General features: G+C 40.9%; 1 protein-coding gene across 2 annotated transcripts in view; it reads right to left on the reverse strand.

The window, feature by feature from the left end:
- ST6GALNAC3 (ST6 N-acetylgalactosaminide alpha-2,6-sialyltransferase 3) overlaps positions 1 to 12,263 on the reverse strand; it is a 234,843-nt gene extending 222,580 nt beyond the window's left edge. Inside the window, exon 1 of one of the 2 annotated variants that reach the window (XM_086463569.1) lies at positions 12,206 to 12,263. In XM_086463569.1, coding sequence (XP_086319695.1) covers positions 12,206 to 12,263 — 58 coding nt within the window. Of the gene's footprint in view, positions 1 to 1,411; positions 1,628 to 12,205 lie in introns of those variants that run through there. The other variant, XM_086463570.1, reaches the window with a different exon arrangement.
- Between the last annotated feature and the right edge of the window lie 8,568 nt (positions 12,264 to 20,831).

The following is a 20,831-nucleotide window of genomic DNA, read 5'->3' on the forward strand; positions in this document are numbered from 1 at the left end:
GGAGCGCACATGCTTATCTTTGTGAAGTCAGGCTCCATTCACAGAGCTCGTACGTCCTCATCCCAAGTCACAACTTAAATCGCAATTGCGTCAGTGCCGTCTTCTTAAAGGAGTTCATTGCCATCTATTTCCAAGCAGAACCTGATAGTTCAGGGCAGTTTCTGCACTTGAGGCAGACTTTGCTATATTTATTAATATAAGCTGCCACAATCTACATGCTCACAAAAGAAAATTCAAAAAACATCCAGGTACCACAGACCCACTAGTAGGGAATGAATCAAAGCGGAAAACAGTGCAGCAAAATAAGAAGCTGTTTCTAAAGCTGAATACCAAAAAAAAAAAAAAAAAGTTGTAAGAGTTGGATTCAAGGAGACATATGAATGTTTATTATTTGGGGACTATTTTGAAGCTTTGCAATTTATCCATTTTGCTGATACGCTGAAGGCAACTGCTATGAGAGGCCATCCCAAAGTTTGGGATAATCAATGCTTTGTTAGAAGATCAGACTGAAAATAAAGCATTTACAGATTATTTACTAAAAGGAACAGAGTGCAAATGTATTCAAAATACACACAGAAAGGAGCAAGGCAGATAGAAAATGAATCTGAAACACACCACTTCCAAGCCAGGCACAGGAGAGCAACTCCCTGCAAGTGACAACAGTGCAAGGGAACAAACGCTGTTTGTTCTCCACTGACTGCACTTCCGCCTCCTCCCCTTTCATTCAATACTTAGTGATAGCGATGCTCCCTCTGTCTCCATGACATGCTGGTTACAAATACTTTTATCTTGGTGAGGAAAGCAGCCTGGAGAAAGCATATGATCACACAGGAAGTTTATGCTGATATTCGCTGGCATGAAGGGGAAAAACCCCTCTATCAAATAGGTCACTTAATTAGCAAGTACAATTACCTATTAATTGTGTGGAGCATGTGGATCTTGGGTAAATTCAGCAGGGGAGCATGTGCTTAAGGAGAAACTGGGACAGCTGTGTACATCTGCAACCTTTGCTTTAAAAGCAGTAAATGCTGCACGGTCAGAAAAAGAAAATAGCTTCCCCCGTTTTGTCCTTTGCACTGAAAGTCTGTTGCCCGAGTGCTCTTGCTCCTGAAGGAATTCAGCTCAGACAGAGTCAGCTGAGACAAACCAGAGCCCCTCACCCCCCTCCTCTCATTCAGTACACAGTTCCCTTCCCGCTAGCTTGCAGTTCTGACAATGCAGGGAAAGAGGAAAAGAATGGCAGAGGGAAGCAGAGCACGTCTGTACGTTGCAGAATCTCTCCATATTCGCTTGCCAAACAAAGCCAGTATTCAAAAAGACAACGAAGATGCAATAGGACCATACCAAATCCATGCCTCTGAGCAGCAAGGGGCTCTCTAACAATGCATTCAAGCAACAGACAGAAATTTACCTTCAAAATGCAGGCCATGTTCTTTCTCTATCGTTCCTACCACAGAGCAGCAGGATTCTACTTTGTGAGCAGCAGTTCCAGTGTCAGGCAAAAGGCTGGTAGAGCTGCAGAACTGCCAGAGCCTACATTCCTGTAGATCCAAAGAAGGGTACCACGCATCCAGGATCCGTTAGTCATATTAGCCTTCTTATGCCCCGTTCGTTCCACCCATCAGCTCCTACCACTGGCTGGGAGCCAGCCCAGTACCTCCCCTCCATCACATGACCGAGTTTGATTCATGGCTCCAGCATGTATTTCTGTAAGCTCCAGGGCGCTCTCGTGCAGTACTATAGGCAATCTATACCTTGCAGATGTTTTGCAATGGGTGGAAATCAAGCTGCGTGTTTATAATTAATTCCTGTGCAACTCTGAATGTTCTCAGAAGACAGCTGCTGCTAGTTGATCAGAAAAGTCCAAACTCTCTATTACTCAGGCTCTAAAAATCCTTATGCTGCTTGTTAGCGTGAAGTATCTTTTTGTGTTCAGCCCTTTTCATTGTACAGCAGGCTTCCCTTTGTCTGAAGGCTGCAACTGCTTCCCTGTGAGAGAATCATTATCAGCAACCACCACAAATACCCCACCAGAGGTGCTTGCATTCTGCTGCACATGCCTTTTTGCGTAAAGGGCTGGCATACACCTCAGCGAATGGAAAGTGTGGGTTGATTTGTTGGGTTTTTTCTGGTTTGGTGTTTGTGGTTTTTTTTTTTTATTTGCCAAGTCTGATAAAGGCTCTCTGAACTTCCTTTGGGCTTTCCTACACTGCAGTGGGATTAACCACAGATTAATACATTCAGCTGTTGAAGAAATATTTCACTTTACATCATCTCATCAAATTCTTCTCTTATGTATCATATTCTCTATATTAGAAAGGTTTTGCTTCCTATCTGTCACTTCTGCAGTCTCTTTCTCCCCCTTTTACACTTTCCCAGTACTTTTCATTACTACATCTTGGAACGCTTTGCATTTTCTGTCCTTGGCACCTTCCCTGTATTCCTTCTGTGCTACATTACTTCATTCTCGCTGCTTTAATACACCTCTCCCTTAATAAATTCCTTGTAGTGGATGTCTTCAACCCCTCTGCAGCGACTCAGGGTACCTTGTTTACATGCAGCCAATAAATTCAGTGTTACGAAACCGCTTACCACAGAGCTCCTTAATATGTGGAATCCAGAAGAGGTTAATACTGTGCTGCAAGTTTAAGAACCAATACTGTTCCCTGCCTAGCAAGCCTCTCCTGTTCAGGTGCAATCCCTCAAGACAGTAAGTACATTGAAACTAAAGGAATTAGCTGTCCTCATTCCTATGCAGGGGCAAATCACCCCAAGAGCAGAACAAAAAGGGAGTAGGGAGGCTTTCTCCAGCTCACACTCCTTGGCTGCCTTTCTGCACAGTTCCAAAGACGATGCCAATTTGTGTTTGGCCTTTCAAAGGTCAACCATTTCAATATGTCCAAAGCATTGAGGGATTTCCAGTGAATGATATTCCTTAAGGAAAGTCAGAGATGTGGGCAGGTGTCTTAAGCATTTCTCTGACATGCTTTGATTCTAAACACCACAGAAGACAAAAGATGGTGACCTTTAACTTTTAGACTTTTTGTAAATGGACATTTACCTTAAAGATACTTCATTGTTACTTCATTCTGGCAACAGCCATCCTTCCTTCCCTCCCTCCCTCTGTGACTCACCACAATCCAACCACCTCTTATTCACCTGCCTGCTGGGATGCTGTGTGACACCTTTTCAAAGGCAGAACAAAAGTAATTTCTTAGATTGCCCAACAGTCAGCTACAGCCCCTCTAAATTTTCTTAGTTTAGTGAAATACAGTCAAATAGATCTTCTGGAATACTAAAAGTGGTCTAAGTGCCCATGAGTTGCTCACAGAGTACAGGGAGTCCCCCACAGCTCCTGTTGGCCATTCCCAGCCCACCAGGACCCTGAAGCAGCAGTAGCTGTTGTTTCAGAAAATGCTCTGCTGGTGCTTGCAAGCGAGCCATGTGAAACTGTGTCAGTTCTCCGCAGATGCAGGCAAAGCTTGAACTTTTTCTTCCAGAGCTTAATTCAGAGAAAACCTAAACCCATGCCTTTCAGACAAATATGCACCTTTCTTTATGGAGGGATATGAGATTCCACTTTATTTGCTCCTAGGGACAAGACCTGAAGGTGTGACTCTAGCCGAGATCACTGTAAACAGCAGCAGAAAGCCCAGCCCTAGGCTGAGCTAATTTCACCTCAGAGAAACAAAATTAAGAAATGCATCCACCAAATGTTAAAAGCAAACAAACATTGTAAGCACTTCTTTTCCATAAGCCTCATGAAGTGTTTTACTTGAACTTAAAATGCTCTTGAAATCAGCTTTAGGTCAAACATAGTTCACACAAATTTCAGTTGTGCCTGCAACTCTCATCCAAAATTAACAGGGTTGTTGCCTGGTAGGGGTGTCAAGGGCAGTATGAAACTGCTTTTCAAGTCTGAGCCATCATGACAGGCCACACAAAGTCACTACTTCTGGTTCTGAGGACAAATACTTTGCATATTTGCCATCTAGTTCAAACCCTTCCAATACATTCCTATGCAGATGCAACCTCAGGGAACATACAGTTGTTTGGGCAGCAACCCTTTTAAATTCTAGGTCTTAAAAAACGAACTCTTGTCATAATAAATCAATCCTTTGTGGAGAAGGTTGACTAAACTTTAATTTGCAAAGATTAAAACAGCTACACAATACCAGCATTCAAGTAAGAGTTCCTCTGTACTGCCAATATGGCTAGTTATGCTGGGCTAATCTCTGCCATGACTATTGCTCAGCAGGTTTGGTGGTGAATGGACATCACGTAGCTGACGAGGCTGTACTTTCACCTACGATAATAACATCAAAGCCAATACCTCACAAATAAGTAAGAAACAATGTGTAAGTTTATTTGTTGGTCCCATACTCTGTATTTTAAAGTGCATGCTTAGAGGAAGTCTGAAAACGATTATCATCTCACTAACTGTTGAAATCAGACACTGGCTCATCTAGTGAAAACATGCCAAAAAGGAAGAAACTATTTTTACGCTTGCTAGCACTGCAAAGTTTTGTCAGACAGGGATAACATGAGATGGTATTTCTCACCCTTCCGGTGCAACCTGAGGCAGTGGTGGCGTAACACATCTGATCTACTGTTACCCAGACATCTCATCTTCCAAGCCTTCTGTATCCATTTTTCCTTACCTCGTGTAACTCACCATTAGAGGTAAGCAATACAAGCTATTCAGCATGTACCTCGGCATGACAGAGGTAGAAGATGGGATGATAGGGAGACAGCAGGCTATGATTTGAACAGGAAATCTTATCAGGTTAGCCAAAGGTTACATGTCATTTTAATATAAACCTTTTCATGAGCCTGACTTTTCAGGTAAGAAAAAAGGCAAAATCAAGCCAGCGTGCTTCTTTTCAGAGGCGAACTCCTGCTACACTCTGTCTGCAGTCCAGAAGCAGAGGAGAACACATGGGGCTTGACACAGTCTGAATGCTACCTTTACTTTTCAGAAAATCCTTACAGCTTAAAACAAACATGCCACATACACATTACAGAAGGGCCCAATCGGAAGTACATCTTGCCCCAGCCAGCTTCCTTCTCAGCACAATCCATCTGTACTTACCGAGCTGCAGGAAAAACATGATGCATTTAAAAAAAAAAAAAAAAAAAAAAAAAGGTTTTGGTGTGCACTACTTCTGAATGTTTTACCGGCAGGAGACAAGGGTTGCTCAGCACCATTAATGCAATTAGAAATCCAGCTCATCACCTCGCTGTTATTCAGAGCCATGGTAACTATTTAGCATAGCCCCACAGCACTTTCAGAACCTTGAGTTCCCCCACGCCTCCCAGCCCCTTTGTAATACACACATACAGACACTCTCAAAGCCGTAACTCCCAACTTTCTTTCAACTAAATATTGTAAAAAAAAAAAAAAAAAACACCAAAACTATATCAACCCAAATTTAAAAAAAAATTAAAAAATCAAGTGTCAGTCAGACCTAACAGTTTTAGGAAAAAATTTTCCCTTGATTCTCTAACACAAGACAAATCTTTGAATAAGGTAAACACCATGCTATTTTATATCTATAGGATATAAAGGATATAGTCTATCCTATATCTGTAATATATGGCTTTTATACAAAGCACACAATGTTGTCAATAAATATTTGTGATTTAAAAGAAAATTAAAAACCACAATATTTTTAAATGCATGTATATTCAGAGATTAAAACACAAAGGTCTGTAGAAGTTCCGGGAAGTGGAACAAAGCAAACCCTAAAAATTAGTAATCTTTTCAGAATGTTGTCATTTTATTTTCAGTCCAAACTCATCTGGGAGCTTCACATTTCTGTTTTTGAAGATGTTTATTAAAAGTAATCATTTTACACTGAACTACAGATTGTTCTATTTTATATTAATGAAAAAGTGTGTCATATCTGTTATTTGTAAATTTGTTTTAACAGAACAAATGGAATTTAAAATGCAGCAAAAAGACATGCTCAGAGAAGAACACTGTCCATTTTCCCAGGCAGCTTTCCTCTAATTAAAACAGACTAAGTAAAGCTGAAGAGTGCTGTGTCTGCTTGTGCCACCAGCTGTTTTGCCTGTATAAAAATAGTAAGATGAATGAATGAATAACTTACTGCAGTCTCCACGAGAAGAAAACCCACCAATAATATTCTGAAGGGCATTTAAAGGCTAAATGGTGTGTTTGAAAAGGCACTCATTTAAAAGTAATGTTGCTGACTAGAGCATATGCTTGGTTGATAAGCATTTCTTGCAAGTTCTTCAGCCAAGGATGTATTTGGCTTTTCCACTATTAATTTTTATATTCTTTATGCCTATTATTAATGCCTTACACTCCCACTATTTTTATAACGTCCAGTTCTAACATCACAAAAACATTACCCTCTAACGAGATTTTATCTTGGAGAATACAGCTGTTCACAAAAAGGAGCTTAGAAAAAGGAACCAGCAACGACTTCAATCACAGTATTGAAGGCTCTAAATCGGAACAGAAAATTTAAATCCATCATTTCAACTTAGGTGAATATCTCCTCCTGAACTGCAGGAGAAGTGGGGACTGTCCCCTGCCGTGCTTCCTCCAAAGATCCAGTCAGGTACTGGTTTTACAGGCTAAGCTCTGTCATTATCCAAACTGCCTGTCTTCTGAAAAAAAAATCCTGTCCCTATCCCTATCCCTTCCCCAGGCTTTATCTAATGTTCCTTTGTGCTTGAAAGGAAAACCTTAAAAGCGCAGAAGTAAAGATAGATGTATTTAATGTAGAAGTGAGTGAATTTTGTTCAGGGGCAGAGGGAGTGTGTAGGGTTTTTTTGACCACTCATGTAACATATCTAGAGGGGCTCAGCCCCAGCACTGTCAAATCTGAGCCACCTTACTCCACAACATCCTGCTACACATCATACCATCACGATACTCTGAATCCCAAAGCCCAGTCTTGGTCTGGAATGAAGAACTGTCCTCCAGGGAAAATAACTAAATAAATCAGTCCATCTGTATTCTGGGAATGAGATGAGAACTTGAGAATCCTATTTTTGCAAGGGAGGGGTGAAGAACAGGACCCATCTCTACTTCACAGGCTGGAAAATAGGGAAATAGGGGAAAGACAGCCCCTGACGCTCACCTTGCCTACCCAGTGTCCCATACATTTTCCTTTTAGGCACTGTGTAGACCCCATCCCTGTCAGCATCCTCTGAGGGTTCTTGGAGGTCTTCCACTGCTCTATCTGGCAGCAACAGGGCTCTGAGTGGGGACAGCAGCAGCAGCAGCCACTGCTCAACAGGCTCTGCTGTGCCACAAATAGAAAGCCAGAGGAATGTGCCATGCCACCAAGGGACATGCCATGCCACCAGGGACGACAGATTCTCTGCCCCGCATCATCTTAAGAGACTAAGGGAGCAGCATAACAGGCAGGATAGAGTTCAGGACAGAGGCTGCACGTGGCTGGGGTCCAGAAAAATAAAATTGTGAAGGCAGATTTGGCCTATGGCCCAGAACTTTCTATTGCTAATTAAAACTAGCACAACAGAGAGACAAAAGCACTCAAAGGATTTTTTTCTAATCTCAGACTCAGGTTTTAGAGTTCTTTGTAGCTACAGGCTTTCAACAGAAAAACAGGCAAAGATAATGGGAAATGGGTCCAATTCTGCAACACTATCACCTGCGCTGCCTGTACCAAAGCTAGCAGCATGCACAGGACACAAACTAGCACCAAGTGCAACTTGGGGTCTTGTTTCATTGAGCGTTATGAATTGGCATTATTTTAGAATATATAGGCTATAAATGAAACTGTAACATGATGACAATTATTTTAGGAACAAAAATTTGTTTCACAGATTTTTTTTCTGTCTTGGATATATTTTATTCAGTTATGGCCCCAATGTTCAGACATGCAGCAAAAAGATATTATTTATACACCAGAAAATTAAGCAATATTTTCTTGTTAACAGAGGTATCATATGGAGAGATTTACAGAGACGGTCAGAAAGTCACTAGAATCCACACATTCCTGGTTTTAAACCTCATTCTGTACTTGATTCCTGAATTATTAAACCAATACAACTATCATCCTGAAATCCAACTCCACTCCTTCCACTAAAATTCTCTCAATGAAATTCTCTTCTTGGCATATCTAAAGTCTTACCTAGCCACAGCCTGAGAAACAGAAACAATAAAAGCTGCTTACAGATCTTGAATCAGCAGCTTTTCTCCTCTGATACCTTACTGCCCTATTAAATCCACACTCTTCCTGAAGCCTTTGGAGGCACTAGCCAGCCATTATGCTGTGTCCTAACATCAACAGGCATTGCTTCACTGGATCTAAGGAGAATACATCTACCTTCTTATTAAAGCTATTTTCACCCATGAAAATGGCCAGTAGCAAAACTTAGCTGTGCCTTGAAGAGTCTATCTCAAACTATAAACATATTCTCAACAAAATCAGAAACATCCGATAGCTGTCAGACCAGACTTTTAACAAAACATATTATTCCATGTAATGCTTTTAATTAACAGAGACAACATTACAGGTTTGTAACTGACAACGAGCTTGCCTCTGACAGTTTTCTATGCTGCGGTGAAATACTGAACCGGACAAGAAAAATATGCAGTTATAAGGGGTTTTAAGGTGCTTAGTGAGTGAGAGAACTTTTGGATATTGCCTTACTGGAACAATCAGCAACCCTGACTTTAAAGATTTAGGGTTCCAAACACAAAAATTGAATTACACATAAATGATATTATTGAAAACATGCAATTAGAGTTGCAGAATTGAACACAGGAATAAAGAAAAACAGGAATTCAGCCTGGATATACCTAACTCAGAATTTCTAAATTACATGATCACACAATTCTTTCTCCAAAGGAAGTTCTGGGGTTGTGGGGTTTTGGGGTGGGTTTTTCTTTTCAGGTTTGGTGGTGTTTGGTTTTGTTTGTTTGTTTTTTCATTTTTCCTCCCTTTTCTAGTTCAAAAGATGAAACTTGCAGAAGATGAATCAGAAACACGTGAATATGCTGCTTCCTACGGGATCACTGCTTCACTCGAAAAAAAAATAAAATTTATATAGTGAATGAGAAGCAGTTTTAAGGAAAAACTGCCGAAGTAATCCAACAGTTTAAATCACTGAAAGCAGCTGTGAAGAGGTGGATTCCAAACTTGTCTCTAACACAAATGCTATGCAATGCTCTCTGAATTAACAGCTAGGCACTAGGTATTATTTTCCCTCATTTTCTGGGCTCCCAAATTGAAACCACAAGGGCTTCTTCAATGATGCACTGCGTACTTGCAGCTGCAACTGAAGGTAGTAGGAGTTGTATTTTGAGCATATTAATTGACACATAATACTAAGTACTCTGAAAAAAAGAAATCTTAGGCACCCTATATTGGACAGCAGAACAAATGGACACTTCAACTATTTTTTCTGTGACTTTCTTTCCCATAAAACAGTAATCATTTTTTATGCGAATACATCGTATTACAGTGAATGGCATAAGAGTGTCCATCAGGAAATTAGGCATCCTGTCTTCAGGAAATGCTTTCACTGCCGTGAAGTAACATGTGGCCCAGGGCCACACTTTGGCAAGAAGGAGCAAACAGAATAATAAAGAGCTGCTGTCCACCTGTGTGGAGTGGCTGAAAAGAAAACGGACATATTAAACACGATCCAGACCAAGGGGCCTCACTGTAACAGCAGGCTGCAGCTGTTGTTGCAGACATAAGCAAGGTCAGGGAGATTAAGAAACTGCATATGGTGCAAAGAGATAAGGAAGTTGGACTGCAAAAACTAGAAAACAGAGCACGGTGGGTGGACACCACACCAGGACCAATCATAAGAAGGCAGAAGGTGAATGGACAAGCAGCATTGACCTATTAGCAATCAGGACGTAACGCGCGTACCTTGTGCTAGTGTATAAATTGCTGTGTATCCCTTAATAAAGTGGCATTAACTTATCACATTGGTCGTGCATGTTGTGTCCGTGACTTCCGGGTCAAGTGGCGCCCGAACAGGGACACACCTGCCCCTGGCCAGCCTGTGCACATAAACACGTCAGGAGCATTAGAACAAAACCCATGTTATTGATCATGTTATTTTAAACTATGCATAATGTTTAGGAGATAATTTGACCAAATTAAGACTGCAGAGGTAATCAGCTTGCCATTTTAAGCTTTTGAATATCTAGACTTGTTATTTAATACTATTTTTATTTTTGTATCCTAGAAATCAGAGGCACAAATTCCATCTCCTGCCATTACAGTGGCACTCATAGGGTTGCCAGTAAAGTTTTCTAACTTCCAGGACCATCCAAGACACCACTCCTCAGAAACCAACAACTCGCGCAACAGCAGTCAATTGTTGACCTAGAGTACAAGACACAACCTTTCCCTGATATGTGGTGGCAGCAAAGAAAGGCAAGACTCTGCCCTGTGACAAACCCCAATCTAGTTAATACCTACTGCTGAATCTACCAACTCTGCATTTAATAGGATACAACTTGTCACTATCAACACATACTTTCTCAATTAGAAGCCACAGAAAGACTGTATGTCCTTGTAATGCTAACTCTGAGAAGAAAAAAAAAAAACAACCCACATTATTTTAAGAGCCAGCTAAAAACCTCACATTATTTTCAGAGTCCCAGTATCTTAAGAACCAAAAAGTCTCGGAGTAAATCCAGTTAATGGTCCAAATAAAGTTCATACAATGGTCCCTGGACAATTAGAAAAGTGGCGTGTATGCTAATTTTGGTGATTTATGACTTCTGGTGGTCCTGATGAAATTTCAAAAAGACATTAAGTCCTCTGTTAACAGCTTCCCCAGACTGAAAGTGGAAGATCTATTATAGTGGTAAAACACAAAGATTTGGTGGTCTGACTATTTTTAAAAAGCCAATTTTTGAGCAATTTAATCCTGCCATACATCACTCTAAACCAGTGAGGGACTTTATTGACTCAGTGGCCTTTGGTGTAAAATACCAGGTTTTGCAAAGATAATTCAATTTGCAAAGTTTTCACTGGAAGTAAGTTGCCTATCTCCAGAAGAAATTTACCATGTCTTCAATCACACAACCATTTACAAACCGTTATAGCTATCATTCCTCCCTCACCACAATTTAAAGACCTCTGTAAAAATATTCTCAGCAGTTTCAGTACAATCAGAATTTGATGCCAAAACCATTTGAGAACGTCTATGTGAAATGCGCTCGTAATGCAGATTTTTAACATTAATGTGCAAGAGCTTTCCTGCCCCTGTATTTTCAAGATGGTTATAAGCATATCATTTTCCTATGTTTGTTCTTATTGATAGCATAGCCATTAGTGTTTGCAAATCACATAGCACCCTGATTCTCCTGCAAACAAAAGTGCAAGTAACGTCCTATGTGAACAGCAAGGAGGTAATAAAAGAGACACATTTTAAACAGAAAACATTTTGGAAAAAAAATTTTAACCATCCTCAGGTGGGTATTGCTCCTCATCTCATTTTCCCCCAGAGATTTACTACTAGAATTAGTGTTAATCTCAATAAAACTACAGTATTTCTGTTAATCTACCAGAAAGTATCAAAGTTAAAAGTAGTCCATGATTTATCACGTGTACCATAACACATCTTGTAACATTTTCATTATTTTCAAAGCCTTCCAGGATTTTCCTTATCAAGATGTGACAGAAGTCTTCCCATAGCTCAGTTGTCTCTAAAATGCTGCAGTATATGATAAAGAACATACTTTATAGTTGGAGATAAACTTACTGTGTCTGGCTTTCCATTTTAATAAAATTTACAGCAGCATTTGGAGAAACAGCAGTCATTGACTGAAAAAAAATACACACCAGGAGGCAAGATTGACTTTATGCCCGTTTAGACATTTTGTATAGCAGTCATGGAAGCAAGGAGTTGTCAGGACAAGGTAAAATAAAGATTTTAGGGACTAGTTCAATTTAAATTCTGGAGTCCACAACAAGCAGGACAGCTGCTAACACCAGAAAGTGTCAGAGTACATGGATAGCCTAGATTCTTTTTTTTTTTTTTTTAATGTGAGACTAAATGCAACACCTATCTGCAAACACAGAGTTCCTCTATTTTATTCATCTGCAACAAAGCTATTTTTTGCAGTTAAAGGTCCTAAAGTAGAGATGCATAATTTTGGAGCTGGGGGTAGAGGGAGATTTAATTATATCGGTCTAATACTGTCCTTTAATTCATTTAATGAAGTATCATTCCAGAAGTGGATGCCACAGACTAAATGGCCAGATCCACTGGACTTTGCCCAGGACCATATTTATGTTCATCTTGGTATAAATCACAACCCTTACAGAGTTTTCCTTAGAAGAAAGATATAAACCTGACTGTTAGGTGAGGTCCTGAACAACTGAGAGGCAACTGGTTCAGAAGTGCCAGAAAGGACAGCTTTTTAAGTCATAGCTCCATCATACCCTTTGTATTCTTGGACAATTTGCTTTGCAAGTTAACATGTATCTACCTTCTCTTGATAAGAATAAAGAGAACCACAGATTGCTGTGGTCCTGTAAAAATCTTAGTCTAATATAATAGTAACCAGTAAAGAGTTCCCCTTCTGCAACAGTCAAGAAGGACATCAGGCTTTGCAGTCACACCTCCCTTCTGTGAGCCATGCAGTTGCTGTTGTTGCTATAGTCTAAGGGCTGTAACATTAATAAGGTTTCAGTCACGGCCTTGGGATAATATGGAGCAGAGGAGGAATACAGAAAAATGGCAGTCAGACAGGAAATTACCCCTATTGCAACTTTGAGAGCATTTCCTTCCTTCCTTTCTTCCCTGGTTACTATTTTTAAATTCCACAAAGTGAAGCATCAGCAATTCCCCCAAGGGGACACAGCTCTGTGTTAGAAAGGTAAAGGCACACGGACACTGGCTGGCATAGTCAAATAGACTGGCATCAGGGCTAGGTAAATAGCTGACAGATTTGTGATTAATTCTGTTTTCACGAATAGAAATGGAAACTGTTTTTCTAAAGCCAAATTGTCTTCCTTTAACATAGTCTCCCAAAGATAAGCCCTGGGTAAGCGAGAGCAAGTTTGTGAATTTTCAAAGCAGTATTTAAACTCACTTGAGATTTTAGTGACATTTAAATTTCTACCGTGTGCCCAGTTTATTTCTATCTGGGTTTCAGAAGGCGGCCATTATTTGCATTGCTTGAAGCTTTTCTTATGCACGCAGTTACATAAAATAAGTTTACTGGAGGGGCAGGTGTTGCAAAAGGAGCATGAGGCTGAGGAGGGGATGGGGGGAAGCCCTCCTGTTGTGTCCAGAGGTTCAGAGAGGACGCCCTTACTCACCAAACCCCTACAGAGAGAACAGTTAGATCCCATCCTAGTCCCACACCTGGTCAACAGTTTATGACTAAGGATACAGAGAAAGGAAATGGGTGCTGCGTTAAGGACAGGAGACGGGTCTGTGATCAGGGAGATTCCCCTGTCCAGTCTGGAGGTTCAGAGCAGACCCCCTTACTGTCCCACAAGCAGGGCCTGGTACTTGCTGTGCAACAAGCTGATCGTACACACAGAGCAAAGATATTTATTTATTTTGGTTCTGTGCAGAAAAGGGTGCTAGGTGGAAATTCCAAAAAGCTAGCATCCCTCCATGTTTCGCTGCAGTTTACATACACTCTTACTGCAGTCTTCCCCACCTTCGACACCTCCCAAGTAATTTACATACTTGCTCAATTATTACACATGCTCAGAGGGTATCTGTTGTTATGCCAACCACTTCAAAACTAAGTAAACTCAAAATTAATTAGCTTACATACTTTCAAGGGTGTCCTTCCTCGAAAGTGTTTTTCAGCAGTTAGTTGTCCTTGCCTATACCACATTTGTTCCTGTGGAAGGTTACTGACGCCATGCCTCTGGGGCACTCGTCCATCTTGTGGCGCCTTTTGGGGTAGCATTTTCCTCTCTAATCAGTCTTTCAGTTCTTACTACAGCGCACAATGGTTAGTAAGGCAGGCACTGCCGACAAACTGCCTGGTCCATCAGATAAAACAATGGGCCCCGTGTCTTGTGAAAAACAGGACCCAGCTCAATGCTAATCTTTCCGATATTGGACTGCCCCTCGCTCTCCAAACTCCCCTCAGAGAGGAGCCTAGGTGCAGCCTGACACACCCATAGTCCCAGTCCTGGTCGACAGTTTATGTCTAAACATGTATGCAGTGTTGGTGTACAACTTCCAGACTCCTTTTTCTGGTCTTATTAATCCTATCCCAGAATCCTCAAAGGATTTTCGCTGAAACAGTTTCGCAAAGTTGCAAAAACAGGTAATTCATTAAGGCAACAGATGTAACAAGTCCAGAATTGCCCTTGTGGAATGCACTGTCTCACACAAATATAAACGCCACCCTAAAACACTCACGCACATCTCTATTGACTACCATTAATTATACATACACCATAACAAGTAAAGCACTACAATAAGCGAGCATAGATTAAGCATGCACGATAACCGATTATCGTGACTCTCACCAAGTAGGTGTTCCTGCCTGGGGAGGAAAGGGGTCCAGGCCCACCGGCCCGCCCGGCAGTTGGAGTTCTCGCCCTCAGAACGGAGGATTCAAACTGCCGGATTTATAACCCGGGTGAGGTGGGACCGAGTCCACGACCGTGTGCGGACGGCTCTTAACACGGCTCGTCGCGGTGCTGACCAGAGGAGCAAGCGGGGGCAGCACCGCAGGGCAAAGCTGCTCCGCGCGGCGACTCTTCTGGCTCCCCCGGAGCCGCCGGCGCCCGCCTCGCCCCGGGCTCGCCCCGCCGGTGCGGACGGAGCGGCAGCGCTACGGCCGCCCTGCTCCCGGCGAGGCGGACGAGCGGCGCAGCCCCGGCCTAGGCCCGGGTCCGCCCGATGCTCAGCCGGCCCTCGCTCGGGTCGACCCCCGCTACGCGATTCGACATCAGCCAGCCCAGCGTCCCACAGCGGGGGAACGGGGCTTTGAACGCGTCTCAGACGGCAGCTCTGCTCTGAACAGAGCTTTTGGAGTTGTTCTCGTGCTCTTCGGTCTCTCCTTGAGAACAGCTGCAGAGAGGTGCGGGGTTATTCCCCCGCTCTTGCTCTCCTTTGCCCACACTTCCCTCTCTCCAAACCAGCTCAAAGCAGCAGCAAGGATGACTGACCACAGCCAAGCTAGAATAGCATTGGAGACTGTCCACGTATATAAAACCTTATAATATTAATGTAGTCAGGCAAATAAGTAAGTACTGGAAAACAGTAATTTTGACATAGCAAGGGGGGCTCAGCCATTTAGCACACATTTGCAGTTTGCTTCTAAAGCCATGCAAAAAAAATTCAATAATATGCTAGAATCACTGGAAAATATTCTCAAACAAAACATGAATCTATTTACAGGAACAGAAGAAAGACTCAGAGTTCATGGAAAGGACACTAAAAGACACCTCTTCAACGGCCTCCAGAGGCCACCGAAGACCCCCATGGAAGCGCCTCAGAGACCCAGGCTGCATGCATATTAACTATGCAAATATGATAATTAGTTCCTGAGAGTTTGTTTTTTAACTGAGAGCAACAGGTATGGATTAGAGTCCTGTTCCAGGCCCCTGGACACAAAAGGGATGCTGGAAAGCCCCTGAAGGTTAATCTAAAGAACCCAGAATTGCAGAAAGGAAAGATACAAGAAAGAGCAGCTGTACCAGGTACCAAGTTTGGCACATTTCAACAGGAAAGCAGGAAGATCCATGTGAAAAAAAAACAAACCACAATTAAAAAATCGATTTTCTATCTGAAAGTTCTATTTACTGTAAATACCTCTCTCCAGTCACAGAGACAGTAGACTGGTAAACTGCATGAAACCATCTTCCCATACATACAAGACAAACCAGCTTCATCTGGAAAGAGCCGGGAAAATAATTGTAAAATAGAAAATGAAGTGGCATTATAATAGGTTTTTGATCTGCTATGAAACACTTCAGGCACAACGCAGGGCCTCCTGACCAGAGGCTGAACAGGCTACTGGATGGTGCAACGGAGTACATGGCAGATACACTAACCAAAGCTCTGAAAGCCTGACATCTGCATTTACACAACACTGCAACCAGTGATGGTCTTCAGGCAGGAAGAGAACTGTGGGAGAAAAGAGGCTATAAACATTTTATTTTTTATATTAAAAATATCTTGAAATTTGAAATACAGGTAAGACTCATAACAGAAATATTACTAGGTGCATGTCATGACAAGCTACAAGGGTTTCTTTTTTCACCTTGGACTGTCAAATTTCACATCAGATATTCCTATATGGACATTGCAACCCAGAAGTAGATCCAAAGGAGTTGAGCTTATTAAGTGATCTGCAACTTAATTAGCCACCAGCATGGGTACGTACATGTGTCCATGTGCACACACATGTGCACCTGTGGGTGTATGTATATAAAATCCTCATATTATTAGCTTCCTTTCTGTGGCTGTGAACACGTTTCAATTTCTTCACATTACCCCTCAAAATTATTTTATGGTATTTGTCTCACAGACCTCAACAGCTTAGTTATCTAATAAAGTAAGAACTTAAATAGTGAACACTTAGATTTGTTTGTGTTGGGAAGTATGAGAGAAGAAACCTTCCTGAAAGTATAATAAACAGAATTTGGAGTGAACCAGCACTCTAGCAGTAGCAGAGCACAAGAACAATACTAAAATCTGGCATTAGTGACCTCTAAGGCAGAATGTTTGTGATGGGGTTATGCTGTGCTTTTAGACAGAGTGCTCTAACCCAAATTCCTATAGCCGCGGCCTTCCTCTTGTGGCTTCAAAGGCAAACCACTGGCATAGAAAAAAAAGTAGTACATTTTCGTCAAGATTTCAGCAAAGGGCAGTGAAACATAAAATAACATTGGAGAATGAACTTGTTAGCATCCAGCTCTCCAATTTTCACTGAAGACTTTTGCTTAGGAGCATGCATGCAGTAGTATTCAGATAATGAACACTTTTAAAGTGACAAATTCAAGAGGCACCCAAGCACAGACACTGACCTCCCTTCCCCTTCATGGTATTTGGCTCAGTACAACAGCTCACTGCAGTTCTTAAATACCATCCAGAACTACAACAGTGCAATTCATAGCTTGTACTTAACAGAGACACTGCAGGTGAGAAGATTGAATTACTTTTTTGAGTCAGAGCTTTCTAACTTGCCCTTTGTAACCTTGCTGCTCTCTTTTCTACTGGTCTCAAGTGCAGCATTCTGGTAGCACAGGTGATGTGAACTCAGCCTGATTTATCTAAACATCACTGCATACAAACAGTATTTTTGTCTTTTCAAATAGTTCCACAAATCTAGAGAATTATAATAATTAAACCAGACACTGCATTTGTATTCCTATATTACTTGTGGCCTAACCAATTTATTTTTATTTAAAAAAAAAAAAAAAAGATTTACAGGCATGTAATGTTATATTATATAGCTAGAAGATCGTAAAGCAAAAACTGTCTCGGACACACAGAGGTGAGCAGGATCACTTAGGCCTGTCTTGCCTTATAGTTTCAAGAGGAAAAGGAATAAAGGAAAAATAGCTATCAGGTGTCCCAGAGCAAATAACAGCAGCATGTTGAACCAACTCTCACTGACCAAGATCCAGTCTACTATTTCTTGTTGGAATGAAATAATGGAATGGCCTTGTCTATTTAAATTTCCCACTTCTGTTAACAGTTGGAAACGGCTGATGTTGACCACTAAAATATATTAAAATAAATAAATAAGCCTTCAATGGTCAGAGTCATGCTTCAAATTGGATCCTTCAGTTTCTGAAGGATGACTGCCTTTTCTGCAGAGCTGGGGGAGGATACAAAAGATGGCAATACTATGACTAGCCAAATGTGATGCAAGATGAGCAGCAAGAAGATACCACCCTTTTTTAATGCTCTAGTCTGGCTCCTTATACTAAGGAAACACTCATATTGTCTCCCTATGTTCTCCATTTAATTTTTCAAAATTCCTTGAAGTTGATCTATTGTTTCACTTGGACTTTGCACCTGCCATCACCCTCAGTCCTGATGCGGCAGCAGTTCATGATGTACATACAGGTAACCCCTTGGAGAAGAGTGAATTACTTCACTGGCATTGTTGTTCAATGCACAAACTGTGACGTGACTGCGTACAGGGCTAAGTAATTACTTAAACATATTAATATGAGTACAGATAGCTGAAATTCATGTGCAGCAATTTAATGGCACAGTGTTGTCCACTGGTCATCGTGTAACATGGTGCTGGAAAGTAAATAACAATGGCTTGCAACAGAATAAGCAAGTGAACAGAAATCAAAATTCACACCCTCTTCATATCTACTGTGCTGCTTTGTACTGCATTAAGGTGGTTAACTGTTTCTGCAGACTTTGTTGAATAACCAAGTAGTTGGAAGCTTACCTGCTTTAGTTTGAAAAGTTAAACTAGGATGTAAGTCACCAACATGCATCAGCAAAGCTTGGACAGTGTTCTTCTCTTCCTACAAGTGCTTCCAACAGGAGCTTTTATTGTTGGCTGCAGCTGGCAAAGCAACGCATGTTGCATACAAGTCACTTAATGTTTGGGAAGCACTCAAATACTAAGGCAATCAATGCCAGGCAAGACCCTGGGAAAACAACAGATATCCCTAGCCAAAGCCTCATAAAGGGTGCACCTACCTACCAGATGCAAAGCACAGCAAGTCAGATCATCTACCTTGACTCGTAACTTCAAACTAAAACCTTGCCGTGAAAGTAAGAGTTTGAACCTCTGATTTGGGGAAAATGTCCATCATGTCATAAGGATCAAAAATCAGCTTACCAAGTACAAAATAGATATGTGCTGTATACAGTTCTCCTTGTTTTGATACCTGGCTTTGCTAGCCAATGTAATGCTTTCTGCCCAGTGCTAGCCACCCCTGGATGCTTCCGTGCAGCAACACTCTTACCTCAGTTACTAGTTCTCCAAATCCAGCACACTCTCACATGATAAATCTGTTTCTCTAGCTAATCAGCAAAAACAGTGCTTAAATTATGCCTAGGTCTACACTGAATCAAAAATCTAGATTTTCACTCCATTTTGTAATTTAAGAAGTCCTCCAGAATTGAAAACACATCTTGTTCTTGACAGCTTCTGCACTATGACATCATATTTTTGGCAAGGTACAGTCATTCCGTGTTTCACAGCGCCGATAACTATATTTTGTCAAAATATGTTTGTGAAATCTCTTGGGAAAGGTAAAGAAAAAGGAGACAGAAATCCTAAACAACTATTCATTGGCCTTTCATTCTTATCAGAAGTGCAGGTCCCTCTGAGAATGTATTTTTCCCTTTCTTTTGAAATATGCTTACAGCATGCTACTCAGAATGTGTTACAAGGACTATTCTGTCAGGTGAGGTGTGGTAAAATACTGCTGCATGAAACAAAGCTTCTTGCCAAAACAAATAGAAAATAGATTTGCTTCCATCTTTATGTTGAAATGGTAAGTCCCAGAATCAAACCAATACAAGCTATCACTTAGGTTGTTTGAAAATGTGCCAGCATATCAGAGGAGTACTGTCTTCCTGAGAATACACAATAGCAGATGATACACATGAAGACTATGCAAATAACTGATTTTGTAGTTTGCTTGGGGAACACAAAAACTCCTTTCAGGTTAGTCTGAAATATTCTCACTCAAGTCAGAAGGCCTTTCATACTTAAAGCTTTTAACTTTCTGAAACATGTCTCCATAAGAAGCTAACAGAGGAAACATTTTAAGTGTATATTGCACATTCTGCAAAAGAGTCATCAATATTATTTTTCAGGCAGACTTCAAAATGGTTGCTGTTTGAAGAGGAAAAACTAGAAACACATAAATTCTTATGCGCATATACTGTTAAGTTTCCATTATAATTATTTATTAATGAAAGGAAATTTGCAGGATGGATTTTATGCCAGCTACATAGAAATCAACACTAAAATCTATACACTTGTATTCCTCCCTGAAGAAAACTTGAATTAAATTCTGGTGTTTTTCTGGTGCCTTGACAATATATTTAACAGAATAGCTTAATCCATTCGTATCTATGCTGTAGATTTCTGCAGAATAGTATTTCATTAAGAAGAAAATTGCAACTTTTCCTTCTAAGGCCTGCCCATCTGTACTTCCTTGTCCTCTGGGCTGTAGTGCACATAAGTAAAGCTTTTCTTTGTTTGTTCCATTTGTTTTGCATACACGGTTCAAAATTTAAAACAACAAAAAACTATGAAGTGTCAATTATTCCTGGCATCATTAGTGACCCAAGAGATAGTCCCAGGCCAAATGATGAGCTTTGACTACCATTCCCACCACAGTCCCTTACATATTCTGTAGAAGTCTACTTATCCATATTGAGCCCTTAAAGTTTTTAAGTACCATAAAACAAACATATTCATCTCTGCAAAGTCATTAAGAAGTTTTTGCTACTGTTCATAATTTGGAAAAGTTTCCTATGGCTTTCATTTTACCTTTAAATAACAAACTCAGTGTTATTTAACAAGCTGCCTCTGAAAATTCCATCAGCAACACTTTCTTCAGAGCCCATATTTAGATCTTAGCGCTTAAATAGTATTCTACATCTTCAAAGCAAGCACTGTACAAATATTTAAGCTAATCCTCATGACACTTCAAGGTCCACATTAGTTCAACAATTTAAAACAAAGAGAAAGAATTTCCACTGAGTACAAAATAAAAAATTATTCCAAAAAAGGAAACAAATACAGCATCTATTCAGTATCCTGAACGTGCAGATATCATGAAGCAGTAGGCCCGCTTTAGAGACAGCAAAGCCCACACAACTGAAAATATTCTGAAATGCGTTAGCATCAGAAAGCCAGCACTGCACACAGAGTTTTA

Source organism: Leptosomus discolor, chromosome 3 (assembly GCF_034619465.1).
Source record: "Leptosomus discolor isolate bLepDis1 chromosome 3, bLepDis1.hap2, whole genome shotgun sequence".
Lineage (NCBI taxonomy): Eukaryota > Metazoa > Chordata > Aves > Leptosomiformes > Leptosomidae > Leptosomus > Leptosomus discolor.